The sequence below is a fragment of the Phaethon aethereus genome (genome assembly GCF_964289735.1).
Source record: "Phaethon aethereus genome assembly, chromosome: 14".
Classification (NCBI taxonomy): domain Eukaryota; kingdom Metazoa; phylum Chordata; class Aves; order Phaethontiformes; family Phaethontidae; genus Phaethon; species Phaethon aethereus.
The window spans coordinates 165,282-191,379 of record NC_138590.1 but is presented as its reverse complement, the minus strand read 5'-3'; the positions used below and the strand labels follow the sequence as shown (position 1 = coordinate 191,379).

The 26,098-nt window shown below is 38.2% G+C and overlaps 1 protein-coding gene across 3 annotated transcripts in view; it reads left to right on the top strand.

Moving 5' to 3' along the window:
* ANKHD1 (ankyrin repeat and KH domain containing 1) overlaps positions 1 to 26,098 on the top strand; it is a gene marked incomplete at both ends in the record, with an annotated part of 113,578 nt that overhangs the window by 12,141 nt on the left and 75,339 nt on the right. For all 3 annotated transcript variants that reach the window (XM_082006250.1, XM_082006249.1, XM_082006251.1), the window contains one exon: positions 5,382 to 5,535. In XM_082006250.1, coding sequence (XP_081862376.1) covers positions 5,382 to 5,535 — 154 coding nt within the window. The remainder of the gene's footprint in view (positions 1 to 5,381; positions 5,536 to 26,098) is intronic.

Sequence of the window (26,098 nt, the reverse complement as noted above, 5' to 3'; positions counted from 1 at the left end):
GACAAGGAGCTGTTGGAGTGGGTCCAGAGGAGGCCACCAAAAATGATCAGAGGGATGGAACACCTCTCCTGTGAGGACAGGCTGAGAGAATTGGGGTTGTTCAATCTGGAGAAGAGAAGGTTTGGGGACACCTTATAGCAGCCTTCCAGTACGTGAAGGAGGCCTACAGGATAGCTGGAGAGGGACTGTTTACAGGTGCATGTAGTGAGAGGACAAGGGCTAATGGTTTTAAACTACAAGAGGGTAGATTTGGACCAAATACAAGGAAGAAATTCTTCACTGTGGGGGTGGTGAGACAGTGGAACTGGTTGCCCAGAGAAGTTGTGGATGCCCCATCCCTGTAATTGTTCAAGGCCGGGTTGGATGGGGCTTTGAGCAACCTGGTGTAGTGGAAGGTGTCCCTGCCCATGGCAGGGTGTTGGAACTAGACGATCTTTAAGGTCTATTCCAACCCAAACCATTCTGTGATTCTATGATCTTAAGGTAAACCGAAGCCAGGCCTTTTGCTGGTGTGAAGAATCTACACCAGAGGTGTAGTAGTGCACTTGTCACAGGAAGCTCCAAAGAGTGCCATGTCAGTGACAAAGTCCTTCACTTTACTTTCTCCTTGGAATAATTATTTTAATAGTTTTGAAGATGACATTCCTTACATGTGGAATTTTAAGGGTTTTGATGTCAAGTTTGAAATAAAAACTCATTTTCAGTCTTAATTTAGTGTTATGTTATCTGACTCCCTATCAGTATTCCCCAAAACTTTTGGAGCAGGATTACAAGTAGTGATCAGATAATGGCATTCAGTGTAATAAAGGACATGACAATATAAACGGTCAGAGTTTGGGTTTGTCAGACAAAACCACAATATCTTCCTAGTGAGATCCTAATACAGTATTGCACATCTTGTTAATTATGGAATGGAAATAGTTTAAATACAGATGATCTATTTCAACTTCATAGGCATGAACTTTCAGCCTGATCTACAGGCCTGTATTAGCCTTAAGAAAGCCAAGGTCCCTCTGCATATATTCAGATGTATTTAGACATATGTCCAAATGGAATTGTTATAGGAATAACTAGGAAGGGTTACCTATCACAAAAGAGAAAATCAGGTAGTTGTTTATATGCATAATAAACAGGAGTTTAGGAGTCCCAGTTAAGGGCTTGGGTCCTCATCAGTTGTAGATGTTCCCACAAACAAAGAGCAAGGTGTATTGTTACCCCAGGAAAGTGTTCATAGCTCGGGGTGTATCTGGAAAATGCAAGTTCAAGGAAATGATTTAATGGCACCTTTCTCTCTCCTATCAACACTTTCTGTAAAGACAGTCTTCCCAGAGGTACTAGTTTGGCGCAAATGGAAGGAGAAGGTAGAACAAGCTGTCTCTGCTGCTGCCCTTGCCTGCAGTAGGAGGAGGAGGGAGAGGACGGTGCTGGTACAGCTGCAACAGGAAGCTTTTCCATCATCTGTAGCCTGTGTCAGTAACAGGCTATTTGTGAGCAGGTCTGGGCTATTCTGCGTTAAGTACTTTTTTTTGCAGTAGTGCAACGTAGGAAAGATCGGTTTAGATGTAGTATTAGAAATGTGTTTCTAACCCTGTATGTCATTGCCCATCTTGCAAGAATTGCTGGTGTTAGTTGTGATGTTAGTGCTTGCAAAGTCGCCTTTACATACCCCTGACCTGAGGTAAACTCAATCGTGGTATTAACATATAAATACTGATGCAGTTGAGTCCAAGTAGCTGTGAATGTAGCTGCTATGGAGGGAGGAACCAGTGGTGTAAGGGGATCTGCAGAGCTCCAAGGCTGCTGCAGTCCTTGGCAGAACTTCAGGAAAGGTCCATCATTCCTGTGGATGAGCGTGAAACACGACAATGTAGTGAAGTACGCTGATGTTCAGCACCCTGTCCTCAGGTTCCATGCAGCTAGCAGCTTTTTTGGTTTTTTGATTGGGAATTATTCCTTAGTTGCAATTGTTTTGGCAATTAGAATAATGTCTTGAATCCATGTGTTCCTAATGAGCCTTACCAAGTAAGATGCTTATTAACTGCCCAAAGCAGCTCTCAAAATAATCCAAAAATAGCGCAGTGACTGGTTACTCTGTCACTGTGCTGCAGATCTGATTAGGATAGCGCAGAGTGCCTAAATTTTGCCACATGAGCAGTGTATTAAGTCTTTCAGGAATGCTAACGTGAAATCTGTTTGGTTGTTTGTTTGGTGTGTTTTTCTTTTGCACGAAGCTTATTTTTTTGTTTTAAAAGTAAAATTTGTGTGATATATTTGGGTTACCTTGATTTTTTTTTTTTTTAAATTTAAGATAAATTAATATGTGATCACCTCAGGTCACATCCATTCACAAGAGACATCTGGTTGATTAGGTAATTTCTTACGCTGCTGTTAGTGATGAGGTATCCAGCTGTTCATCCTATCTAGCCTTGTCTTAGTGTGTGAGAAACTGCACTGATTTACAGAAATGTCAGGCGTTCTGACTTGAAAATGCACTGAAACTTGTTCTGGGAGACTGGCAATGGTACAGCTATTTTAACATTTTGCATATGGATCTTCAGTATTTTCACACTGAAGTTATATTTGTACTGTGGGTATGTTATTAAGCTCTTACTAAAAATCAAAACAAAACCTAAAAATTGATGCTCAACATGTACAGAAATAATGAAAGCAGCTGCCTTTTCTTGCTGTGATATAAAACTAAGATGAAAATACTGTATACGAAGCAAGATTTTTGTGTGAGACTTTAAATTTGCGAGGTCTCTGGAAGTACAATTGCAAACCTAAAGAAGAGCTTGAAAGGCAGTAAGAGTTGAAGAGTGATGAAAGGAACAGACTGCACCAATGCTACCCAGCTTGTACCCTAAGTGAAAGCTGCATCTGTAATGCACTTTAAGTACTGTTTGCATAGTCAATGTTAAAAAGGCAGGCTTTTTTTGCTTACTTCCTTTAAGGTAAAGGGACTTCCTATTGGGAGGGGAGAGAGAGAGAGAGAAGTTCTTGCAAGTTGATAGAGCGTTTGTGACTGGGTCTTTAACACTGGTTTAGGTTCAAGAGATGTATTGTTGCAAATAATGTCCTGTAAATATATACAAGAGCTTGGGGTGGCAGCAGTTGGAGAGAAAATGGTCCATCTCTTTACCGAGTGTCAAAAAATTAAGTTTTAAAACTTGGAGTGGGACAGCTGCTGGAAGGTTGATGCAAAACTGATGTGCTTACCTTTGCCTGGGTGTTGTCAGGCTGTTCCCGAGGCTGAAAGCTAAGGCTTGCCAGAAGCCACTTTGAACGTTTCTGCAGTATTTATTGTTCTTAAGTGCAGTTGCTTCAGTGGTATGTAGCATTTTTACCCCTTTTGGTATGTCTTCAAAAGGGAAGACTACTGTTAAATTTAGTGGTGAAATTGAAAAAGAAAAAAAATTCATTAGAATGTAAAAAAATACCTTGTAGTCCTCAACAATATATAATGATCAGTCACTTATGCACACAGTGGGATTTTCTGCTGGTCACCAGGTCACACAGACATTGTTACAATAGGAATACTATTTCTAGCATGTTAGTGAGGCAAAGTGCCTTGTGTAGTCTTGGGGGAGAAAATGAAAAACCCTGAAGCACTCCTGTAGATAAGGGTGAATTTTTCCAGAAGCCAGTTTTGCATTAGAGCTTATGCTATTAGGGAGTCCTTAAGCTGGCTAGATGGCTATAACCTGGAATTTGACTTAAGTAGAAGGGCATCTTACTGTAGTGGTACATTTTGCTGTGAATTGTAGATAGCTCTTCTTTGTTTCTAGTAAAAATGCGTATTGCTGGTTTAGGTCACTAATTTTCTGCTTGTTGAATGTTCAACTCTCTCTCACAGTGACAGTTCTCTTGTTTTAGGTCCGTTGTCTGGACTAATCTAGAAATCTTGCTTCTTTGAGTTCTAAATCATAGCCTGCTATTTTAACTTTAATATTTGTGCTTTGGCACACAAGGTGTAACACCTGTAAGGTAGTGAATATCATGCATCTCCACTGAGATGTGGAACTCATGTTCTGTATTCTTTCTCCCTGATGCCCATTGTATTCATACATTAGCACTGCATTTCACTGGGCACCCACAGAATGGCTTGGACACCAGGGAATAATGTTACAGAACATTTATATAACAAAAAGGAGAAAAAAAATAACACAAGTTGCTCTTGAATAGCAGTATTCTATGTAGCACTCCAGACTACTGTTAACGTTTTTCACACAATGGGGCACTTAATGGATTTGAAGATGGCCTGATTTAATAGTTTTTTTTGAGTATAAACTATCCCTTTCTTAAGGTGTTGTGTGATAGGGCTGAATGTGATAGTTTACTGCTGGGGTGAGAAAGATAGGGGAAGTATTAGGTGAAAAAGAGAAAGGAAGATGAGATTGGGGCATGAAGTCAGGAGAGGGGCAGCAATGGTTGTATGACAAGCATGTCTCACTTCTGTATATTTAAGGCACTGATAGTGTTGAACAGGTAACACCTCATTATGAAATAGTGTTTTTATGTTAAAATATTACTGAAAATAGAGGAAATTAGGTCTGAACTTGGGACAGATTCTGAAATGTAGTTATGCTCTCATTAGAGTATGAGTCAGGTATCCTCCTTGTTTACTCTGGCAAGCTGTCATAAAACTACAGTGTGTTATGTTGAGTAATTCCATGAGCTTGTATTTAGAGATCATGTGGGCCACCGGTGGGACAGCATTATTGCTGCTCAGTTGGAATACCTGCTTGCTTAATTGTTCTACGTATCTGTTCTTGTCTAGAAAACATTAATGACTGGGGTAATACTAAGTGCTGGCTTGGAAGCAGATGTTTTGGTTTTGAATTTTAGTCAACTATTGTGTTTCTACGTAAACAAAATCCGTGTGCTACGTTAGTTGAGATACCTTTCAGTTCTATTTTAAAAGTTATCTTAGGAAACCATTCAATCCCTCTCTGTCTCTCAGATAGGTTTAGCTATATAAAAATCATTACTGGTGGCTTTTTTTTAATAACGAGATAGACAGACTTCTGGAGACAAAGATGCTACAGCCTCTTGTGGCAATCTGTTTTGGTGGTTAACTGTCCAAACATGCATAACATTTTTTCAATAGTTAATCCTGAGTTGCTCTTGCTATAGTTTAATTAACAATTTGTTAATTGTAATTTTTACAACAAACTGTTTTTCACGTAGAGTTTTTTCTTTTGTGATTTCAACTACCTTTTCAGTGAGTTGACCAGATGATTTTTACGGTTGTGTCCTATAATCTGTATGGTTAAAACATGATTGTGATAGTACAGTTAAATTATTTTGTGTTTTTTCTAATATTTTAGGTTTAGTGTAAAACTTCAAAAATGATAAAATTATTTTTCTAACTTGGCAAACAGGTTGAATCATTTATTTTGGACCAAGAAGATCTTGATAACCCAGTACTTAAAACCACATCGGAGTTATTCTTATCGAGTGCTGCAGAAGGTGCGGACTTGAGAACTGTGGATCCAGAAACACAAGCAAGACTAGAAGCCTTACTGGAGGCAGCAGGTACTTTTTTTGTATTGTTTTTTTCTGAACCTAACTCGCACACAGAGTTGTGTGGCAACTTGTAAATTTTGACCCTAGTGAAATATTCACAAGTCTGGAAACTTACCATAACGATGGGGAGCAGAACATGGAAAACAGGCTCATAATTCTTACAGGTGTTGAGAGTTGCTTGGTCCACTCTTTCTGTACATAAAATTAGAAAAGTTAATTTGAATTAAATGGCATTTCATTGACCAGATGAGATTACATGTGTTACCAGAGGGAGGATTAAAGAGGAGAGAATGGAAGGAAGTAGAATTGCTAAAATGACTTTTTTTTTCTGCTGCTTGGTCAATATATAATTATTATTAATTCATTACTCCAGAAATTTACAAGTGAAATACTTGTTCCTCTGTTTTGACTTTCACAGTTTTTTTTTTCCCATTCTGTAGTTCTGAGAGACAACTGTTGGAAAATACATATTTAATGTTCATGTTTTGGAACCAGCCTAGGTGAACATAATGCCATGACATTTGTTACTTCTATAGTGAAAGCTTGACTAATTTAAACCTTTTTAAGGTTTGTAACTCGGGTGTTTGCAATGGGTTTGAAAATTATTTGCCAGTTTCAAAATTCCAAGGACAAAAAGATCTAAAAACCCTGCTTTGAAACAAATCCTATTTGATCATTATGGGTGCACACTCAGACGAGTAGTAGCGTGCTGAAATTGGAGTTTTCAGACTTTAGCTTTGAACACACTTAAGAGCTAGATAAAATAGCATTTATTTGCAGGTGTTTAGATGTGAAGCTATGTACAGTCTTAAAGGAGAACTTGATTCCGAGGAAGCAAAGGGGGCAAGGGATTCAGGTTTTGGTCTGTCTTTGCACTTTGAATTTGCAACTTAGAACATAGCATAGCTTTGTCAGCAGGAAGCTGAAGCAGCCTAATTAATGGTGGTCCCCTAAAATTATGCTAACCTGATGTAACTCTTGGGGACCAAACTTTGCTTTGCAGTGAGGATAGACTATTTCTGGGATATTCCAGACACTAAGAGAATTTGCATAATCTGATCCTTTTTTAAAATGAAAATCAGTTTCTCTCATGTGCCTGATGACTGATGTGTCCTAAAACCTATTGCTAGCTTTATAAATTGTCAGTGGAGATGTCTGGTGGCTAGTGTTACGAGTGCAGTCAGTCTCTGAGGTATGTGCTTACATCTAGGGTTGCAGTGTTCAAAATGATTTCACGGTATTTAAAAAACCTGGGAGGTACCATTGCTTCTTGTAATGCCTGTGAGAATGCTTCTTTAGAGTTCTAAGCAGTAGTTGGCCACTTGTCCTCAGGATTAGATGATTTGTTTTTAATCTGAGGTTTCCATGCTTTCATTCCCTGAGTGCTTGGAGTAGGGATGTAGAAAATGGGCAGCACAGAAAGAATCTGTAAAGAAGAGCAAATAAAAAGAGTGCTTTTGTCTGGGGGCTCCTTCTCCCTCTAAAAAGACTGGACAAAACTAATGCCACTTCATGAATGTGTGAGATCAAAAGACTGAAGACACTCTTGAGAAAGTCCTCTAGTTACGCAGTACTTGTCTTTCCCACTGTGAATTTGAACACTAAAAATATCATTAGGATAACCTAAAGGAGACACTGAGAATCTGGTAGTTTAGTAATAAAAGCCATAATTTGAAAATTATTGAAAAAGAAGTTAGTGTTTCTGGGAGATGTTCTAATATCTTAGATTTCTCTGGCTGGTTTGGCTGGAAATACCCCTTCTAGCCTGAGCTTCTAGGTTTCCATCATGGCCACAAAGAAAGCAGCCCAATGTTGGGACTTTGCGTTGTTATGCAGTTTGGCAAAAGCAAGTGATTACTCCTGTTCTCTTAGTCACATTTAGTCTCCAGCATTAGGGATAGCTTGCAAAAGTAGATGACAGAACTATTGCTTGAACAAGTAGTTTAGCTGTGGCCTTGTCTGATGTGGTTTCCAGGGTAGCTTGGCCATTGTTGTGATGATCCCTTCTCCTGTGGGAGGCTTGATCCTAACTTAGCACCTAGAGGAAAATCGGTCTTGCATTTAGTGTCTCAGATTTCTTAGTGAATTTCTTTCTCACATGCAGAACTCGTGGCTGTGTCATTAGGATCTTAATGAGTATGACTTGTAAAACTAGTTTTGCTCATTCTCCATGAATCCTTTAATGCTCAGATCTCATATGGACATGCTGTTTATTAATTCTGGAAGGTAAGTTCTAGCAACTGCAGCCAGATGGGATGATGTTCTTCAAATTACTTATGCAGAAGTGGTTTTCAACCATTGCACTCTTTAAGATTTGTGGGAGTTTTGTTTTTAAATAGCTGTCTTGATTTGAAAGCCCGTTAGGCCTGCATATGCAAGTGTAGAGGCCAGAGGTTAGAACTGCTTGAAAATATTTCTATATGTTATATTTACCCATCATAAGACTGCTGGATTTTTTTTTTTTTTTTGCAGTTCAGCTTGTTTGTTCTGTTTCCGAGAGGACTTAAAATGTGGTTTTGGATGCTAAGGGTGACAGCTTTAGGTAGAATTTCTAGCAAGAGGGTTGTGCCTTGCCCCCCTTAACATAGCGGCAAGTAGACATGAACATACATATACATGTGTACACAAACAGCAGTTAGATTCCTTGTGTTTACTAGATCCTCTGAAAACCTGGGTATTTAGCTTTAGTTTGGACAAGCATACTTCCTTCTGTAATCTGTTTAAGCAAAGCACAGGCACTTTGTTAATGAACAACTATCTTTAAACAACTGTCAGTGATTGTATTATTTCACAAAAACCCTAGTTTTACATTCTGAAGACCGAGAGACTTCACTGTTTCATAAATGTCATAAATATGAGTTGTTTTCATCTTCAGAAATCGAAGATAAATTAGAACAATTGAATCCTGTTCTTTGGGAAGTTATCCTAAACAAAATCTGTTGTATACCTTCCTTCTGTTCGACTCCTAGTAGCAAAGAAGGGATTTATAGGTAAAATAACCCATGGAAAGAGAACCGTACTGTTTGGAGATATTTCCATTTTTCAGACTGTAATTAAACAGATTCTTAGTATTCTGACAGTGGATCCATGTTCTACACTAGAAACGTTCAGCTCCATTGTTAATTATGGTACCATTGATTTCTTAAAATAATATTCCAGCTCTGAAGAACCAGGGTTCTTTTGTGGATCTTCAATAAGGTCACCTATTAAATTTGCTTTTTAGAGACAGTAGTTGACTGCTGGAGGATGAGAGCTCTTTGCTGCTGTGAGTGAATGGTTATAGCATTCAGAGCTCTTACCCTTTTTGGCATGCTTCCCCCCTGTGTCCCTCAACAATGTTCTTAAAAGGGCAAACTCACATCCAAAGAGCTGGGGAAAGTTGGACAGGCTAAAGCTGTTCCATTTTCTGATCCTGCCTTTATAGGTATTAGAAAGGGAAAATGACTTGCTTACATAGTGCAGTCCTCTTTCTGGAGCACAGGTTGTGTCTTAAAGAGGATAGAGGTGTTGCTTGAAGCATGTGGTCAAATAAAAATCCCAGATGCCCGTTGGGTGTATTCTGCACCCAAAACACGGAATTCCACAGAAAGTTGTAAAATGTCAAAATGTTAATCCCTGGAGCTAAAATACCCTGTTTGTAGTGTTTCAGCATGGTTTTGTTGAGTTTTCTGGGAAGTGGTGTAGAATGTCACTGAACTGATTTTTAACTTGAGGAAATAGCTTGGGTGCCTGTATTCTTACCAGCAGATCTTTTGAGCATGGTCCTCCTTAATCTGAATGTTGAAGCACTTTGACAATGAAGCATCAAAAAGTAGATGCAGAAGAAAGTGGTAAAGAAACTCTTTGTGTAGCGTTGGAGCACTTGGTATTCCTATTGAGTATCTACACAGGGAGGAGTTTTGTTAGCAGAGTTCTTCAGAAGTCCCACTATTGTTTATAAAGAAGCTTGTGAGGAAAGTCAGGGTATTTTGGAAAGGAACTATGTTCAGCCAAGGGTTTGCTTAATGAGACAGATGTGAGTAGTCCATCCGTACGTTCAAACAAGGAGCAGACTTACATACATCCTGATTTTCTGTTGGAATACAGGATTAAAGGTGAGTAGAGACCCTCACATAGATGGTTTGGTGTATTTGAGACTTTGGGGGATTAAATGCAGTGTAAATGGTGAAAGAGAAATCTAGTTTTAATAACAAGTGTCTGTTTTTAGCTGGTGAACTTCAGCAGTTGATTCAGGCATGGGGGCCTGATACTGCTCTTTGGAAAGCTTGTAGGGTGAGGGTGGGGAATGGGTTGCATATTCTGGAACTGGGGAAGGCAAAAAGTGGAAGTAATGACCTACTTAGTGGAAATACAGAACACAGGTCAAAATATGAATGGGCCCAGATAAAATCTGCCTGCTTTAGGATAAACTGAAAGGATAAAGTGAGATTCAGCAATTGTAAAATTGAATGCTTTCCAGTGTGTGCTTGTAGCTCTCTATATTTACTCACTTGCCAAGCTGTCAACCAAACCTGCTTTTCTTTTTTTTTGTGATGTGACCAAACCCATTCAATATTCACTAGCAGCAAGGGTTTTTTTTTATGAAAATAAAGTAAATTATATTTGTTTCCCCAACATTAGAGGGCTTGAATGTGATAAGATAGACCTGTGATCCAGCACTCTCAGGGAGTGAGCTGTGGTCTAAAAGAACAGTTCATAAGATGCACAGCTTGCTTTCACCCTGCATTGGAGAGACCCCTTGGAAAGTGTCAGAGACGGGCTAGATAAATTCTTTGACTCTTTTATAATCAATAAGATTCATGTGTGGACCTGGTGTTTCTTTTCTTAGGACTGATGAATAACTTCTGATTAAAATGGAGGCAGGCATCTAATCCATTAGAAAATTAACCTCTGAAGGGTTGTCAAAGCTCCACTTCAAACTGTTGAACCTGAGGGCTGCAGAAAACACATGATTCATGTTTGTCAATTCAATGGCTGCACCTCTGCTCGTGGAATGTAACAAATACACTTCTAGATCTGTTTCAATGTTCTTGAGTAAAAAAGAAAAATAGGGTCCTTAGTGGGGGGAATCTGAGAGAGGATTGCTGGAATTTGAGCAAAGATAGAATTTTATTGTAAAAATGTAGAAGTATAAAATTTGAAGTGTCTTTAGCTGCCTTCAACATGGCAAAAGTCTTAACTTAGTCCGACTGATACATATATATATTTTTTTTAACCAGGAAAGGCTTTCACCCTAATTAGATCTGATCTGAAATACTTGGTGTTATATGGACACAGTATACGGATCAAATAAGAGAAACAGTTTTTGTCAAGAAGTTCAAATAGTGTTCATTCTAGACGTTTCTTTAGAGATCAAAGCTGTACTGCTACTAAGATCATGACTGTCTTGTTAACTGGAAAATCTTTGCGTTGTGAGATACTGGCACATTACAGTAACTTGCTCATTTTCTTTCTTCACCACCTAAAGATTCAGAGTGGGAAGGAATATATGGTATGTGAAATGTACAGGTGTGTTGTGCTTTTGAGTAAGTTGGATAAACTGTCTGTATTTTGTGCATGTAATTGAATTATTAATATTATATTTCTCTGAGGTTTTGCATGATTTAAATATTTTTTCTAATCTAGTAGACTTTTAGATTAGAAAAAGTCCAGTCTAATCCTGCTCTTAGTCAAATTAACTTCCATACTTAGAAAGTGCATTAAATGTACTAGCTTCATATTTTTTGGCTCTTTCAGTTGGATTTTGCTGTGAAGAACAGTTTCATTGTCATGTCAGATGGCTAAGTTACCTTACCAGATCTTAACACTAAGCTTTTAGAATTCTTTGGTAAAGATGATTCTGAGATTTTAACTTTTCTTCACCGGGAATGGGGAGTGGGAATAGACAAGACAAAAAGTTACAAGTTTTAATTTATGAAGTATTAAAATTGGCCAGGGTACCCCTCAATCTATTAAATTGTCTGCATATTTATATATATCTATATATACCTTTCTATATATATCTCAGAGGTCATTTTTAATCAGCCAGTAAACAACTTGTGCAATTCTCCATGTTAAAAGGACATGATTCTTTTTCAAAGTCCTGTATATATTTCTTTATTAACTCTATTTCTTCTTTCTGTTTTACTTCTGCCATATTTTATTTTTCATGCAAGTTGGATTCTTCTGCAAGATAAAATCCTCTTTGCTCTCCCGTTGCAATATGGGGATATTCCGCGTTAAAAACTTCTTTCAATTCAGTGTTGTTTTCGGGACTTTTTGTTATATTAGTGCTCAGAGTAGCCTTAGCCAAAGAAGGGAAGTAGGGAGGGGTTGGGCAGGAGACAAGAAGTGGTGCTTTATTGAGAGTCCTACGTAATGCCTGTATTGAGATGGAATTTAGCCTATACCAAAAGGAGATTCTACTTTTTTAAAAAATATATGTATGCTTCCCTCATCCATCAGAGTGAAAATAATCATGTTCAGGTTTTGCAGTGGGGTGCAGAAGCTTACCTGGCCTTTGTGCTACTACTGGCGATTGGCTTAAAGCTGGCTGTGTAGGACTGCGGTCTGTGCTGGCAAACTAGTACCCCTTACAGGGTACAAGGGGTCTGTTGTGGGACAACTAGTAAGTTTTGGTTTTTGACAGTACACTGAAGCAGGCTTTTGTTTTGGTTGTCTTGAGATTTGTGCTAAAGTTGGTGGATAAAGGTATTGCATAGCAATATTGCAGGTAAACTAGTTATGTGGGGCTGTGATATTAATCAGGTACAGAAAAAAATAGACACTAGCTCAAACCACAGGTTGCTTAAAGCTAATATTTGGCAAATATTGCTGTTGACCCAAATGTATTATCACAGAATGTATCTTATTTGAGTGTGGTATAGCATTTTTCCTGTGTTCTGTTTCATTCGTGTGCATGCTTTCTCTCTCTAAATGGATGGCTACGGCTATGATTCTTCCTTTGTTATGCCTGTGTAAGAGGGGAGCGTAGATGTGAAACGAAGCAGTTACTACACTTGCAAGTTTGAGTTCATCAAAATGTAACTCTTTTCCCTAAGTGCATCAGGAGAGTGAGGAAGGAGTGAGGACGTTGAAAAGCCTGTGTCTATTGCTTTTATCTGCTGCAAGAAGACTCTATTAACAGTTTATTAAAAAAACTCAAGTTACACAGACTTGGGTTTTAAGTTTGCATTTTTGATTGTTTTCTGCATTTGTCAATCATGTAGTTTCCTTAGATGATAAAACCAAAGTTTAGAAGTCTTCAGAACAGTGTTTGAATATTAAGTGAATACTTCATAGTGTGCAGAAGGTAGGACTTGAGCCTCTTCGCTCAGATTGCAATTTTTTTTGATGTTCCATAACTTAATGGCAAAGTGTGATGGCAGTAACTAGTGCCAGCCACTTAGCTCCATACTAGACAGACTGGTAAGTCAGGTTGGTAGTGTCAATGTGTAGCCACCCCTTCTGGGCCTGATGGAAGTATACTGTGAGATGTAACACAATTACATTGGATGCAGGGCTGCTTGCTACCTGTTTACATAAAGAGTTGCTTAAACTGTCTAGTTTATGTGCTGTGATGAGTGTCTCGGGACTTGTGAGAGGAATTAACTGAACTCTTGCTGGCAGACTACAATATGCTGTTCTTCTATCAATTTTATAATGATTATATTAAATATTGGGAGGAGTGTTATTTCATCTGTAGTGCAAGCTGTGCTTTTGTTTATACATCTCAGTTTGTTGTCTGCCTTTTGCAGGAGAAATGTTGGTTTACAAGTTGAATTCGACTTTAAATTTACCAGTACTTTTCTGAAGAACTGTTACCTGAACAAATTATTCCTGTGTGCGTGCAGTTTATTATTCCTGTGTGCATATATATATATTTGCTGACACTTTACAGTATATGGTGTAACAGGTGAACCTGTTGCGTTTTTCAATTGGTATCTCATTTTTGACAAAATATTACTATTGTATATTTAGGAATTAATTACAATAAACAAGTTTCTAGGAAAACAAATGATAATATACTATATGCATAGTGTAAATGATCAAATTCTGCTTGTTTCTAGGAAGTCAAGCTCGTTTTCACCAGGTTAATGAAAAATAAAATTACGTAAGATACACTGCCACTCGTCTTTGATTCTACTTATGGAAGCAAGTGTCTCTGCAGTGGGGCATGAGCACCTTCATTGCCTGTTATAAATTATTTTCTGCCCTTTTAAAGACCTTATTTTGAAAGCTAAGACCTTAAATCTCTTGATTTAAAACAAGCTGTAGTACATTAAACATCTTGCACAAAAATGAAGTTTATATTCTTTGTGAATATGAAGTATTTAAATACTTGAGGATTCAGCATATACTAGGAAACTTTAAAAAAATAATTAATGCATTGCACAAATTTATCATTGTTGTATCCATCAAGAAAATACTTGCTGTGGGAACAAAAGGCACAGTGCAGTTTTGTAATGACTTTTTTCCCCTGTGTAACAAAGCGTTATCTCTAAAACAGCAACTACTAACTTGTCATGTAGCCATCATCTTTTCCTCAAATTCTATACAGCCTCTTAAAACTTTTTGAAAAATAGGGCTGAAAGAAATCTCAATAGATCTAGCTTATCTCCTTCTCTTCCTTCTCCCCAGGCGAGTTCAGCTGTGCTTGTGCCATTCTTGACAAGTTGCTTTAAGAACTGGTTAGACAAACTATCTCCAGTGCTGGAAGCTCCACAGCATGCCAAGCCAGCTGCAGTCCTTAGGATGAGAAGGTTTTTCCAAGTATCAGTCCTCAGTGTTATGTGCTGAAATACGTAACTTGGGGGCGAAGGGGGGCACTAAACTGCTTTGCAAGAGCTTCTCGAGGGAAGGAAGAAAGTTCTTGCAGTAAAGCAATTCATGTTTTTCTAGTGGAGTTGCTTTGGCTGCTTTTTTTATGCATCATATCCAAGTTCAATGTTCCCTTTTTCAATGCAGCCATCCTTAGAACCAAATTGCAGACTGTTGTTTTTTCTTTTAGGCTAAATAACATCAAATCTTTCTCTGCCCTTAACTCATGTTATTTAGACTTTCATTTGCTCTTGTTCTCCTCTGCAGTCTCTGTATGTGATCTCTGTTCTTCGTAGCTTGTTTCCCCAAATTAGTCATATTACTCGAGTTCTATTGATGCATGGAGAGTAGGAGTGTTATTTCATCTGTAGTGCAAGCTGTGCTTTTGTTTATACATCTCAGTTTGTTGTCTGCCTTTTACAGGAGAAATGTTGGTTTACAAGTTGAATTCGACTTTAAATTTACCAGTACTTTTCTGAAGAACTGTTACCTGAACAAATTATTCCTGTGTGCGTGCAGTTTATTAATCCTGTGTGCATATATATATATTTGCTGACACTCATGTTTGGATATGTTCTTTAAAAAAACTTCTTGTGTCTGAATCATTACAAAGGCTAAAATTCTATCTTTGCTTTCAAAGAATTAGATGGCTTTTGAGTAACAGAGGAAGGGCCGCAGTGAGCAAGAATATTCTAACCAACTTGGCCTGACTTCCGGTTGGCTTTGCCTTGTATTGACAAAAACAAGCAATCGGCATGTTTTAGAAGTCTCTACAGGGAAAGGAGCATGTAGGAAGATTTAATAATGAAAAGAGGAGAAACTTGCAGTGTGGCTGTGCTTTTGTCTATTAGCCTTCTTTCATAGTGAGCACACCCATTGCCTGATCTTCCTAAACTGTAGAGACAGAACAAGAGGTAGAATCACAGCAGTTACATCCTATTTGGACTCAAGTTTCCCACTGAATGCTAGAAGTTTGGAGAAAGGAGTTCAAGTGGGATGTTTGCCTATAAATAGCATTAAAAGGTTATTTGAGTTCTCCCTGTATCTCTGTTGTGCATAGGGGTCATATCCTGGTGTTAGTCTCCATAGGGATATAATACTTGTCCTCCATAAGCCTTAGGTTACTCAAAAAGCAGAAAGTAATTTCACTCTCTTCTTCTTCTACCACCAAATAGGTGAGAGTGTCTGTAAAGTAACTTATTTTCAAAGGTCAGAAGCCCTGAAGTAGATGAGATTTAAAATATTTGGCTTAGAATGCTAGAAGAACAGGAATTTTGTGCATTTTCTTCAGCTTGAATAATCTTTTTTCTTCTCTTGATGTTTCTCAGGGATATGTGTTTGGGTTGTTTTTTTTGCTCCTCACTCTCCCACAGTGGACAGTACTATTTCCATGTTCCTTCTTTCCATTTCTCAGTAGCAGTCTTTGAGGTGTATCTTTCAGATTCTCGGAGGCAAGCAATTGTCAGACTTGAAACTTCCTCTCTGATAAGGCATGAAAGAAAGAACCAGAAATTAAAGAATAATTGCCTGCTGCTAACCTTGGTATTTTTCTGTGAAATAAAAAATAAACCTTTTAAATTTTTCCATATTTGATGGCATGAAGTAAAGAATTTATTTTGAACCTTTCCTTACAGAGCTAATGATTTCTGCTTCTGGATCATTACAAAGTTGCTGCCTTTATGGGTAAATACTGTAAGAACTATAATCTCAAATAAAATAAATTCCTCAGGGTTGACTTGGGATTTTAATACTACTTTGTATAAGCAAGCAGAAGCAATTTGATTCTTTTTTTTCCTCAGCCCCTAGCCTGCATGCTTCCTTGAAATTCAGGAGTGTCAGAGCTGATGTCTAAAGCTCTGAATTGAGTTCCAGGAGCACTAAAACTCTTTTTATTCTTGCTGGGGCACTTGGTAGATGATACCAATTCTTCCATGTTAGTTAAGCACCACATACTGTCATTATGATCCCACTGAGTGTGCTGGTATGTATGTGTGCTCTCATGCTTCATTTGACAGGGTGTGAGCAGGTGACTGCCTGTCTCTAGGGGAGATGTGCTGAGTCTGCCATTTGAGTGTGTGTCCATTTAAAAGCTAAACAAAGCCAGGCAAACAATTCAGCTTCGGCTGAAGTTTTCCCTTAGCTAATCACAGTAATACTGACAAGCGTGATACACTAGAAGAGCATTTATTTAAGTGCATGAATGTACTTGAATACTTGCTGGTGTGCAGCCCTGGAAAAGATGTTGCAAAATTGTTGCAGGAGGAGGTAGCAAGGAGGGGAAGAGAAGGCTGGCAATGAAAAAGACATCAGGCAACCCGATCATTCATTGTGATTTTGCTGCCTTGGCTTTCTAGGTGTGTAATGCTGGCTTTTGTCTATGTTAAGGATGGAAAAAAAACCAAACAAACCAAAACCAAAAAAACCTAGCATTAAAAAAAAAATCCCTGACTTGGTCATTCAAAAAAATTTAAAAATGAAGTGATAAGCACCTATTTAACTGTATATTACAGTACCTCCCATTTAATCCTAGAGAAGCACCAAACCAAAATCAGTTCCAGAGTAATGAAAATGTTTATAAACTAGTGCTTAATCCCATCCTTGTCCTTTATAATTTGGATTAAAGTTAGCATTGTGTTTTGAATATTCCTCTCAAATGCAAGACCATACTTTTTCTTACAATCAAAAATAGGTTAGAAAGGAGGCCTTAGTTGCCATGGGTAAAAGTGCTATTTTTTTTTTATTAAAAAACAAACAAAACCAAAAAACCCAGAACAAACCCCAACCATTTACTGGAGCTGGCAGAATTAGCTGTTACGCTGCAACTTGTTTAATAAAAACACCTGAGTTACTGTCAGATCTTGTACAATACTGCTCTAACTAGAACTAGCACATACTGAGGGAAGACAGGCCAGGGTACTGTGACTTTTCTGTGGGATGCAGAATTTTTTTCTAAATATTCTAGTATAGATGCCTAGTAGACATTACTAGTAGATCTTTACAGGCTTAGAAAAATCTAGAAGAAGAGTAGTTTTGTGCTGCGGGGATCATCCCTGGCTTGGCATGTGCCTTACAATGGTTGTAGTTACTGGGTTGCAACTGTCACAGGGTTAGAGCAATTTCTTAATGAATAATAGTTTTGTTTGACTTTTTCCTATTGCAGTTCTTCCCTAGCAGTACCTATGGATGTCAGTCAGGTTTTTGGTTTGGGGTTTTCTTTTTTTTTCCTTACTAGACTGGTCTTCTACCTTTGCTTTTAACTCATAATGAGTAAACAGAAGCTTTCTCTTCCTCCAAGGCCAAATTCAAAGGTCTGTACTTGCTTTTGATACGTCTTGCAAGCCAAAACACACATAGTTTGAACAAACCTTTTTTTGTAGGAATCTCTGTTGCCATACATTGAAAAGATCTAGCTTAGTTTCATCTCTTTTGCCTTACACCTTCTCCTTTTTTAAACAAAGCCAGGTTCTTTGAAGAAACTAAACTTTTTTTTTTCCCAGTACAAAATCTTGGGGCTGAGGAAGATACTCCTTTCTCCCCTCCTTTCTATCTTACCTCTCCATCTTGTTGCCTCTTGAATATGCCAGCTGAACAGATGCTCTGGCCAGCAGGGATGCTGTGGAATCAAAGATACGATAAACTAGCAGTTACACGTTGATTGAAGCCTAGCTGTTAGTGGTAGGTAGGTAGTAAGAACTTCAGTCCAGACGTTCACATTTGTAATAGCTTTTAGTGCATACCAAGTTGTTTTTTGCCATGATTGCTAGTAGTATTTCATAATTGTGGGGAATGTACTCACTAGGTTTTGGACTAAGGCTTAATTCCTCCAAAGATACTTCAAAAACAAACAAAAAAAACCCCGAACATCAAAAAAAAGCCAAAAAAGGAAAAGGAGTGAACAATCTAGACAAGTTCAGCATTAATGTCTGTTCAGTTCATAATTGTGTTAAATTTTTGCTTCTCTGCTAGAAGTACGAACACTTTCTTGTACTTGAATATAATTCTTCAGGCTTTGTGTTGATCTGCAAGCCTTGATCTTGCGGTCTTCCCTGAGCTTTAGTTTGCTTTCTTTAAAGCACTTCAACCATTGAATTACTGTTTAAATGATGATACTGACGGAACTGGCAATTTTTTTAACTGTATCTTTGCTTTTGTCCTACTTGTGCTTTAAAGAGGCAGTTACAAGGTAATCCAAGAGGCAGATATCTCTCCCAGATGCTTATCTGCAGTGGGATGGGTGAAAAGGCTGCTTGATGATGGTGTACATCTGTAACTATGACACAGGAGTAATTCGTGGTGCTTCGATATTAACTACATGTAACATGTATGGGATCAAAGGGCATTTGGTTGAGTGATCAGCATGATTTTCTGCACATAAGTCTGAAGGTCCTGGTTCCTCTAAGGAATCAGCAGTGCTGAGGATTGTATCTGGGAACTTTTCACCTTGTAGTAAGGCAACTGTTTCTTTGCTAGAGATGTAATAGAAACAAAATCTTGAAAAGTGGAAAGGTTGGATTTCTTTATAAATATATTTTATTAGGAAACACAAAAATTTGGGCATTCTGAATGAGTGGCACAAGAGGAAGGTATGTGAGGTGGCTGAGGTGGTTTAGTGGCTGTTTGCTGTCACCGTCAGGCAAGAATCTTCTGTTCCTGGCTGCACAGTTTCGTCTCCTCTTGCCAGTTCTGGTGGTGGCTAGAAAGACCCCTTGCTCGTCAAATTCATCTTGCTGTGCTTGTGGAAATCTTCCTTTTCTTTTCCCAAGTGTGAGTGCAGTGGGGTTGGTGGCAGTGCCTGGGGAAACCCAGGGAGAGTAGGAGCACTGAGTAATCTTTCTGGCAGTGGCCAAATGTTAGATCAGCACAGAAGAGCTCATGTTATTTCAGCTTTAGAAACGGTAACTCAATTTTCATACAGTGGGAGAATATGGATGCCTAGTGAAAGCTTGAAAAAAAAATCAAACTTATGGAAAAATTTAGAGTTATGCTGTAGCAAAGTCTGTCATGGTCAGCAATTTAAGTAAGATGAAGATTATGAGAAGATAGTTATATGGATAACTTTTCTGGTATTCTTTCCTATTTGAATTCTCATCTGGTAACAAAACTCTGTCACAAGGTTTAAACCAATCTTTTATTTTCGTATTTTAAGTTAAAATATGTGTGATATTCCATATCTGTCAAATATCCATATTCTTTCTTGCATTCTGAAAACAAAGGAATTTGGTGGATTGGGTTGGTGGAGAGGAATTAGATGAAATTGCAGACTATTTGGGAAGATTGGGATTTTGCTAGAAACATCTGTAAGTCTATGTAGAGATGTTTTTTCATCGCTGAATTTGCTTACAGTATTTTTTACAATATTTACAATTTTACAATATTTGTTAAAGCTTCCAAGCTTTATTAAAAGCGGAAGTTGCTGGCCAGTTTTGTGAATTACCTGACTAGGTAACCTGGTATTGAATTAGCATGAGACTAAATTGAAATCTAATGGTGAAATTTTCAAAAGAAATGTAAATGTTCATGAGTATTGACTAGTTAAACAAGAATTCGTATTTGTGCTGAAATACAGAAAATTAGTACTCAGATTTTGAGATATCTGAGCACACTGGTGTAAAAGCAGATGATCCGAAAAAGGAACCCTTGTCATCAAAATGTTACCAAAATAACAGTAAGAATGAATTGTAGCTGGAGAAGTATTTCCTAGCTTTTGATTCTGAAAAAAGAAAGTTTCACTGCTACAGTTGCCATACTGGAAAGCAGGGAGAAATGTCATCGAGATTTCTGGCTCGTGTTCTGACAACTACATTGAAATATATGTAAATGCAAATATAATATTAAGAGTTTGCAGTGTCAGGCAAGTGAAAAATAAGAAGCTGGAATTAAGGATAATTTTCTGCAATGGCATGTGTACGTTGTGATGGTCTTTCACTTTTTTTCAGACATCCCTTTCACTTGTGGATATTGCTCAAGTGGATGAGTTCTTATTATTTTTAGGAGTGGGGATTTATGAAGAAAGGGATATTTTTGAGGTTAAGACGATGAAATGAATAAAATTATATTTCTACTTTTGCAAGAAAATGCTTAGCAAGTGATCTGAACATGATTTTTCAGATAACATTGAAAATGTCATTTTTGGGTGTGATAGTTTGCTGTCAGGAATCTGATTTGTAGAAATTGAAAATTTGGCTGCTCTGGAAGTCTGTGGGAAACTGTGGTGGTGATGCATGAAATACTGTAAAATGCTAGTTCCACCACCCCACCCCCCCCCCCCCAGCTGTAGCTCTTAATTTCATGCTAAGTTAGTTTTTTTTCAAGAAGTTTAGTAATGGTCAACTGAGTTACAGTTTAAGCACATGGACAATGTATAGAAGCAATCAGAGAGAGCAGGTATATAATTTTATTTTCCCTGCTACTGGCTGCTGAAGATAGGGTAGGGAACTAAGTTTAGTCTGAATGAGGATTGATCAGGCCTTTGAAAACATGACCAATATGTGTCACCATAATTTAGTCTCCTTTTGATTTGCATTCACATCTGTCTTTTTGGGAATAACCCTTTCTGTTAAATAGGGATTAAGTTTTCATATCTTTGAGTTTGAGTATTATATAGTGCAGAAAGACTGATTTAGGAAGAATCTGGAGCAGGAAAGGGGACCCAACCAATTTAGTTCATGAAATTTTCTTGTTCAAAATAATTACTGACATTTAAAGAAATTCATATTATCTATGAAATAGCATGCTTGTTTAAGCACTAATGGGTAATCTCATACATAATGGCACAATAATGTGTGATAATTTGCTATGTAGTGATTAGAAAGGGTATTGCCAAGTGGTTTAGATAGCTTTTTGAGGATGTGCAAGACCATAATCAAAGTGTTCTTGGATTGGGATGATAGGGGTAAAATTGTAAGCAAGTTTGTTGCAACACTGAAGTATATGGTATTTTAAATGTCAGGAGTGAGAATTCAAAAACTTTGAAAGAGCATTCCTGTTCAAAGCTTGTCTGTCTTCTGAAAGAGGCAAAAGATGAGGTAAAAAAAAAAGAAAAGGGTATTTGCTACCAATGTATTTATTAAGAGCAGGTGTGTCAGGAGAGGACTTGTGTGGTGTGAAATTGGTGTAAAAATGTGGGTGTTTTTGAAAAGCACAGTAGAATTAGCTATTCCTGAATAGGGTTTATGTCATTATACAAATAATGTTAGCAATGAAATGTAGGCAGGTAAGGCAAAGTGTAGTGTCTGAAGTAACTAGTCAGGGTTTGGTTTCTTGGTTTTCTTTGGGGGGGTTGTGTTATGAGTTGTTTTTTTGTTTATTGGTTGGTTTTTGTGATTTGTTTGGGGTTTTTTTGACATACGGATATTCCAGATGCAAAATATCTGCAGATTTTCAGTGCAGCTCTTCTTTGTGCATCCTCAGATTACGAGCTCCTGAATGTCTCCCTTCCCACATGGACCTGGGTACTGCATTAGATGTGATTAGGGTCTGTAAACATTGTGTGAATTCTTCAAAGGCTCACCAGAATCATATGGAAATTTAAGTATGGCATGCTTAACTTGTTGAAGTTTAAAAACTTTAATGAAGAAATTTGTTTTAAAGGCCAAATGTCTCAGCCAGAAATCCCAATGGCTTAGCTCAGTCTATATTCTGAATTAAAACAGTTATTTTCCTCACATGGTAAGTAAACCTTCCCTTGTAACTCTGATGTTCTTTAGCTTAGTGTGATTTTTTTTTTTTAATAACACTTTATCTTAAAGTTTCTAAAAGCATATGAATTTTAGAAAGATGACTACACTAGAATGAATCATTAGTATTTTTCTAATTCCTGTATACAAAGAGCACTATTCCATGTGTGGTTTCTTCCTTAGGGACTTTAGTCTGAGCAATCAGCATACAATAAAACACTTTTAAATATTTAAGATATATTTTAAAATTGTAAATATATTATGCCTCTCATTCTGATGTTGTGAATTAGGTATCTTGATGCAGTAACAGTAAAACTTGAAGATGGCTATTCCTTTTGATTTTCTTGGCTTTGGACTGTTTTTACAAGAAAACATAGAGGCAACACAATCCACTCACTATAGATGGACTGAAATAATTTGTGTTGAGTCCTTGCTGAAATCTCTTGTGAGTCTAAAGTCTGTCGTCTTTCCATTGCTGTTGTGGTCACATATCAGTGGGACCCAACTTTTTTTTTTTTTTTGGTGTGTGTGTGTGTAGCTGGGGTCTATTAGAAAACTGATGAGACAAAACTATGTTCAGTGCTTCTGTGCCCATGTCTTTCTAACTGGCAGTGGCCGTGCTAGGAGCATTGTGCAGTTGTTAAGTGTGACCTGGAGCGGGCACAGGTCTGGCAATGAGTGTCCTCTTGGCATCTGTGCTGTGCTCGCCAATTCCAGTTGCTTCACCACCTGGCTGCTAACCTAAGTTAGTTGTTCAAGGCGACTAGAATTTTGCAAGCCTTGCTTAGACATGAAACATGGGCAGCAGGTTAGAGCTGATTCAGTGTTTTCCTGGGTTTGCCAGCCCATCAGTGTGGGTCTTGGTGAGTGTGCTGACAACACTATACTTTGGTTTACGGGCTCTGAAAATTATGTAATATGAACCTGTTGTTTGGGAAAATATTTTGACATCATCAGAGAGGAATGAAGTGCACACTTTTTTGTTAGTTATATGGGGAATTAGAAAATCACTTTATGTTAGCATACACAAAGCACAAAGTGACGAAATCACAAAGAGCAGCAGCCTGCTGTTTGGTAGATGACTGATATCATCTCTGCTTGCTTCTGCCACTACTAGAATTTACAGAAAATAGTAGGTGGTAATTTTCTGCGGATGCTGCACTGCTCCTAAGTATGACCAGAAATAAACTTAGAACATGTAGATTAAAAGGTCCTGAGAAGTCTCTTTGCTTTAGGAGATTTTCCCCTAGGTTCTACTCTTAAACATGCCTGAACTGAATTCCTCTGATGTGCTGTTAGGGGAGCCATACCTGTGTCAAGAATTTGAGACCTTAGAGAACAGGGTATGCTCAGTCCTGCTTGTTGCCTTCTTGTCTTGTAGCACCTGTGTGATGTGCTAGAATTAATATATTTCTAGTAGAAATACTGCTTGTTGGCACAAGACTACAGCAGTTGCTTTTGACAGACTAGATCTTTTGGTTGCTTTGAATGGGGATTCTAATAAAGAAGCTAAAACAAAGTTCCGTCTCTCCTTCCCTGAGCCCTCTTCATCTTGTATGAGGTGCTAGTTGTATGCTGTTCTGATAAAAGCAGCTTCTTGACATACTATTAAAAAAAGGGACACATTTATGGGCCACGATTTCTCATTTCATTCTTCTTTTGAGCTTTTAAAGCTGTCTGCATTTCCATCAAAACCTGCCTGTGTGGGGCCATAGGATGATTCCATGTGAGCTGAAGTTGAGTTAGGCTTTTTGATGAATGTGAGATCATAAATTAGACACATTAGCAGGTGGATGGCATGAAGTGTGTGTTAGAACATGTGGTGTGCTGGAACTGACTGGGAAGGAACATAATCACCACTGAATCTGCATTTTTTTGTGAGAGTTATTGGATGTTACCTGTTACACTTAATATATGTTGGTCTCTTTTGAAGAATCTCCTTTGATGTTCAAAGCATATGTTGACACCAGTTGTGTGTAGTATGAGGGACTTAACTGTGGGCTCCATACCAGAGCAATTTCTTTTTAAGGTATTTTAAATGCTGATAATCATGAGTAACTAGCTCTAAACGACACTTAAGTATTTTCTTTATCCTTGATACGAACTTTGTCCAGTTAGGGAGGGTAGAGCAAATGATGCTTCTGTGAGAATACTCCTTTTCTTGAAATAGAAGGGAAGGGAATGGTTGCTTGAGTGTGGGTATCTGACTTGTTCCTTTACTGCAGCAAACTTGAAACAACTTTGGCCTAGGTTATTCATGTTGGTTCTTTTAAGATTTATTCATGGCTTTCAACTTCTGTGTTCAAATTGTGAAAATACACAGACCTGGTTTTCAGAGAATGTAATCTCTGATTCCTCATGGCAAAATCACGCCAGCAGTATAAGGTCCTGCCCTTTTGGGTTTTCCAAAGACACAAACCTGGTTGTGTTCCATTTTTTTCTGAGGTGATATCTGTATCTTTGACTCATTAAACTGAAGATCACACTGAGAGGTTACCAGCTTATTTCAGGTTACCCTAAAACTCTAACCTTGGTAGTTAGATGGTAGGAATATCCTGATGAGTCTGAAAGACAAGGAAGCTCATGCTTCAAATCAGAGTGTTGGTTATAGGTGTGAAGGTGTGTGTCTGATGAACAAGCTTTTCCCTTGAAAGATGAGCTTCTTGTTCTAACACACCTCTATAATCAACTTCAAGATAATTTAAATAGTTCAGTAGTATGGCACTAACTTGTGGAACATCGGGCATTATCTGCCACTAAGTTCAGTCATGCTGTGTGCCATAGTGGCTTTAGGAGAAGTCATCTGCTCTAGACTCAACCTTAGTTATATAGTAGTCAGTTGTACTGGAAATTTCATCTCTGCTACACTGATGAATTAAATTACTTTTTTAAACTGGTGGAAATACCCTTTTCAGATGCAGCCTGAATCTGTGTACCATAGAATGGTACACATAAAATTGGTGGTTTATGGCCCAGTAGAAGGACTAATCTGCTTGCAGATCTTGGAATTCATACTTTTTAATTTAGAGATCTACAGTCGGTGTGTTGATGTGTTGGATGTAGAGGAGCTAGGTCATCTATTTCCAGCCATGGGAGACTACAGAATCATAGAATGTTTTTTGGGTTGGAAGCAACCTTTAAAAAATCATCCAGTCCAACCCCTCCCTACCATGGGCCGGTCAGGTTGCTCAAAGCCCCTTCCAACCTATCCTTGAGCACTTCCAGAGATGGGGCATCCACAACTCCTCTGGGCAACCTGTTCCCAGGGACGGTTAAGATCTCTCTTTTCAGTTGTTAGATAATGTTCCTGGCCTTGTTCCTGCCAGGGTTTGTGAACATGCTGGTGTGTGGCTTCAGTAGAAGGTGCTCAGCTAAAGAACCGCCCCACAAAGGCAGACCGAAGGTGTGTCTAGCTCCCTGTGCACTGCAGTGGGCTAGGTGTGGACACTTGGAGGAAAAGCAGTAAAATCACAGTACAGGTGATAGTGTCTCCTCTCGCTATCCTTCCAGTAGTTTCTTGTTCAGGAATGTCCTTAAATAGTGACTTCCAGGGCCACTGTTCTTAGGTTCACAGAAGGCACAGGCTTTACAGTAATACTATCTAATCTATTTTTAAATTCACCTTTTTGGCCTTTGCATGGCAGCTCATGTTGTATGGAAGTACTTCTTTTTGATTTGCTTATGAACGTTCTCTTAATGATTTTAATGGTAAGCTCTAAGCATTGGGAACATCACCATCTCCATATGGATAATGCCTGTAGACTGTTCTCAATAAAAAGCAGTTCACAATGGCTCCTATGTTCTCTTTTCAGACTTACCATGCAACAGTGATCAGTCCATGAAAATAGGATGTTACAAAATTTCTGTGGTGGTGGCTTGTATTCCTGAAAATGCGCCATTGCCCTGCAGGAAGCACAGTATGTCAAACACTGGGTTTCAGCTCAGGTAGTTACTCAATATCTACTCAGATCTACTCAGGTAGATTGGTAATCAGTAACATGCTAGTGAGATGGTAATAACGTGAGAAATTGTGATCACTTGTGTGTAAGAAGGATGAATTCAAGCAAATGTGGAGAATGATCTTGAGGATTCTTTGA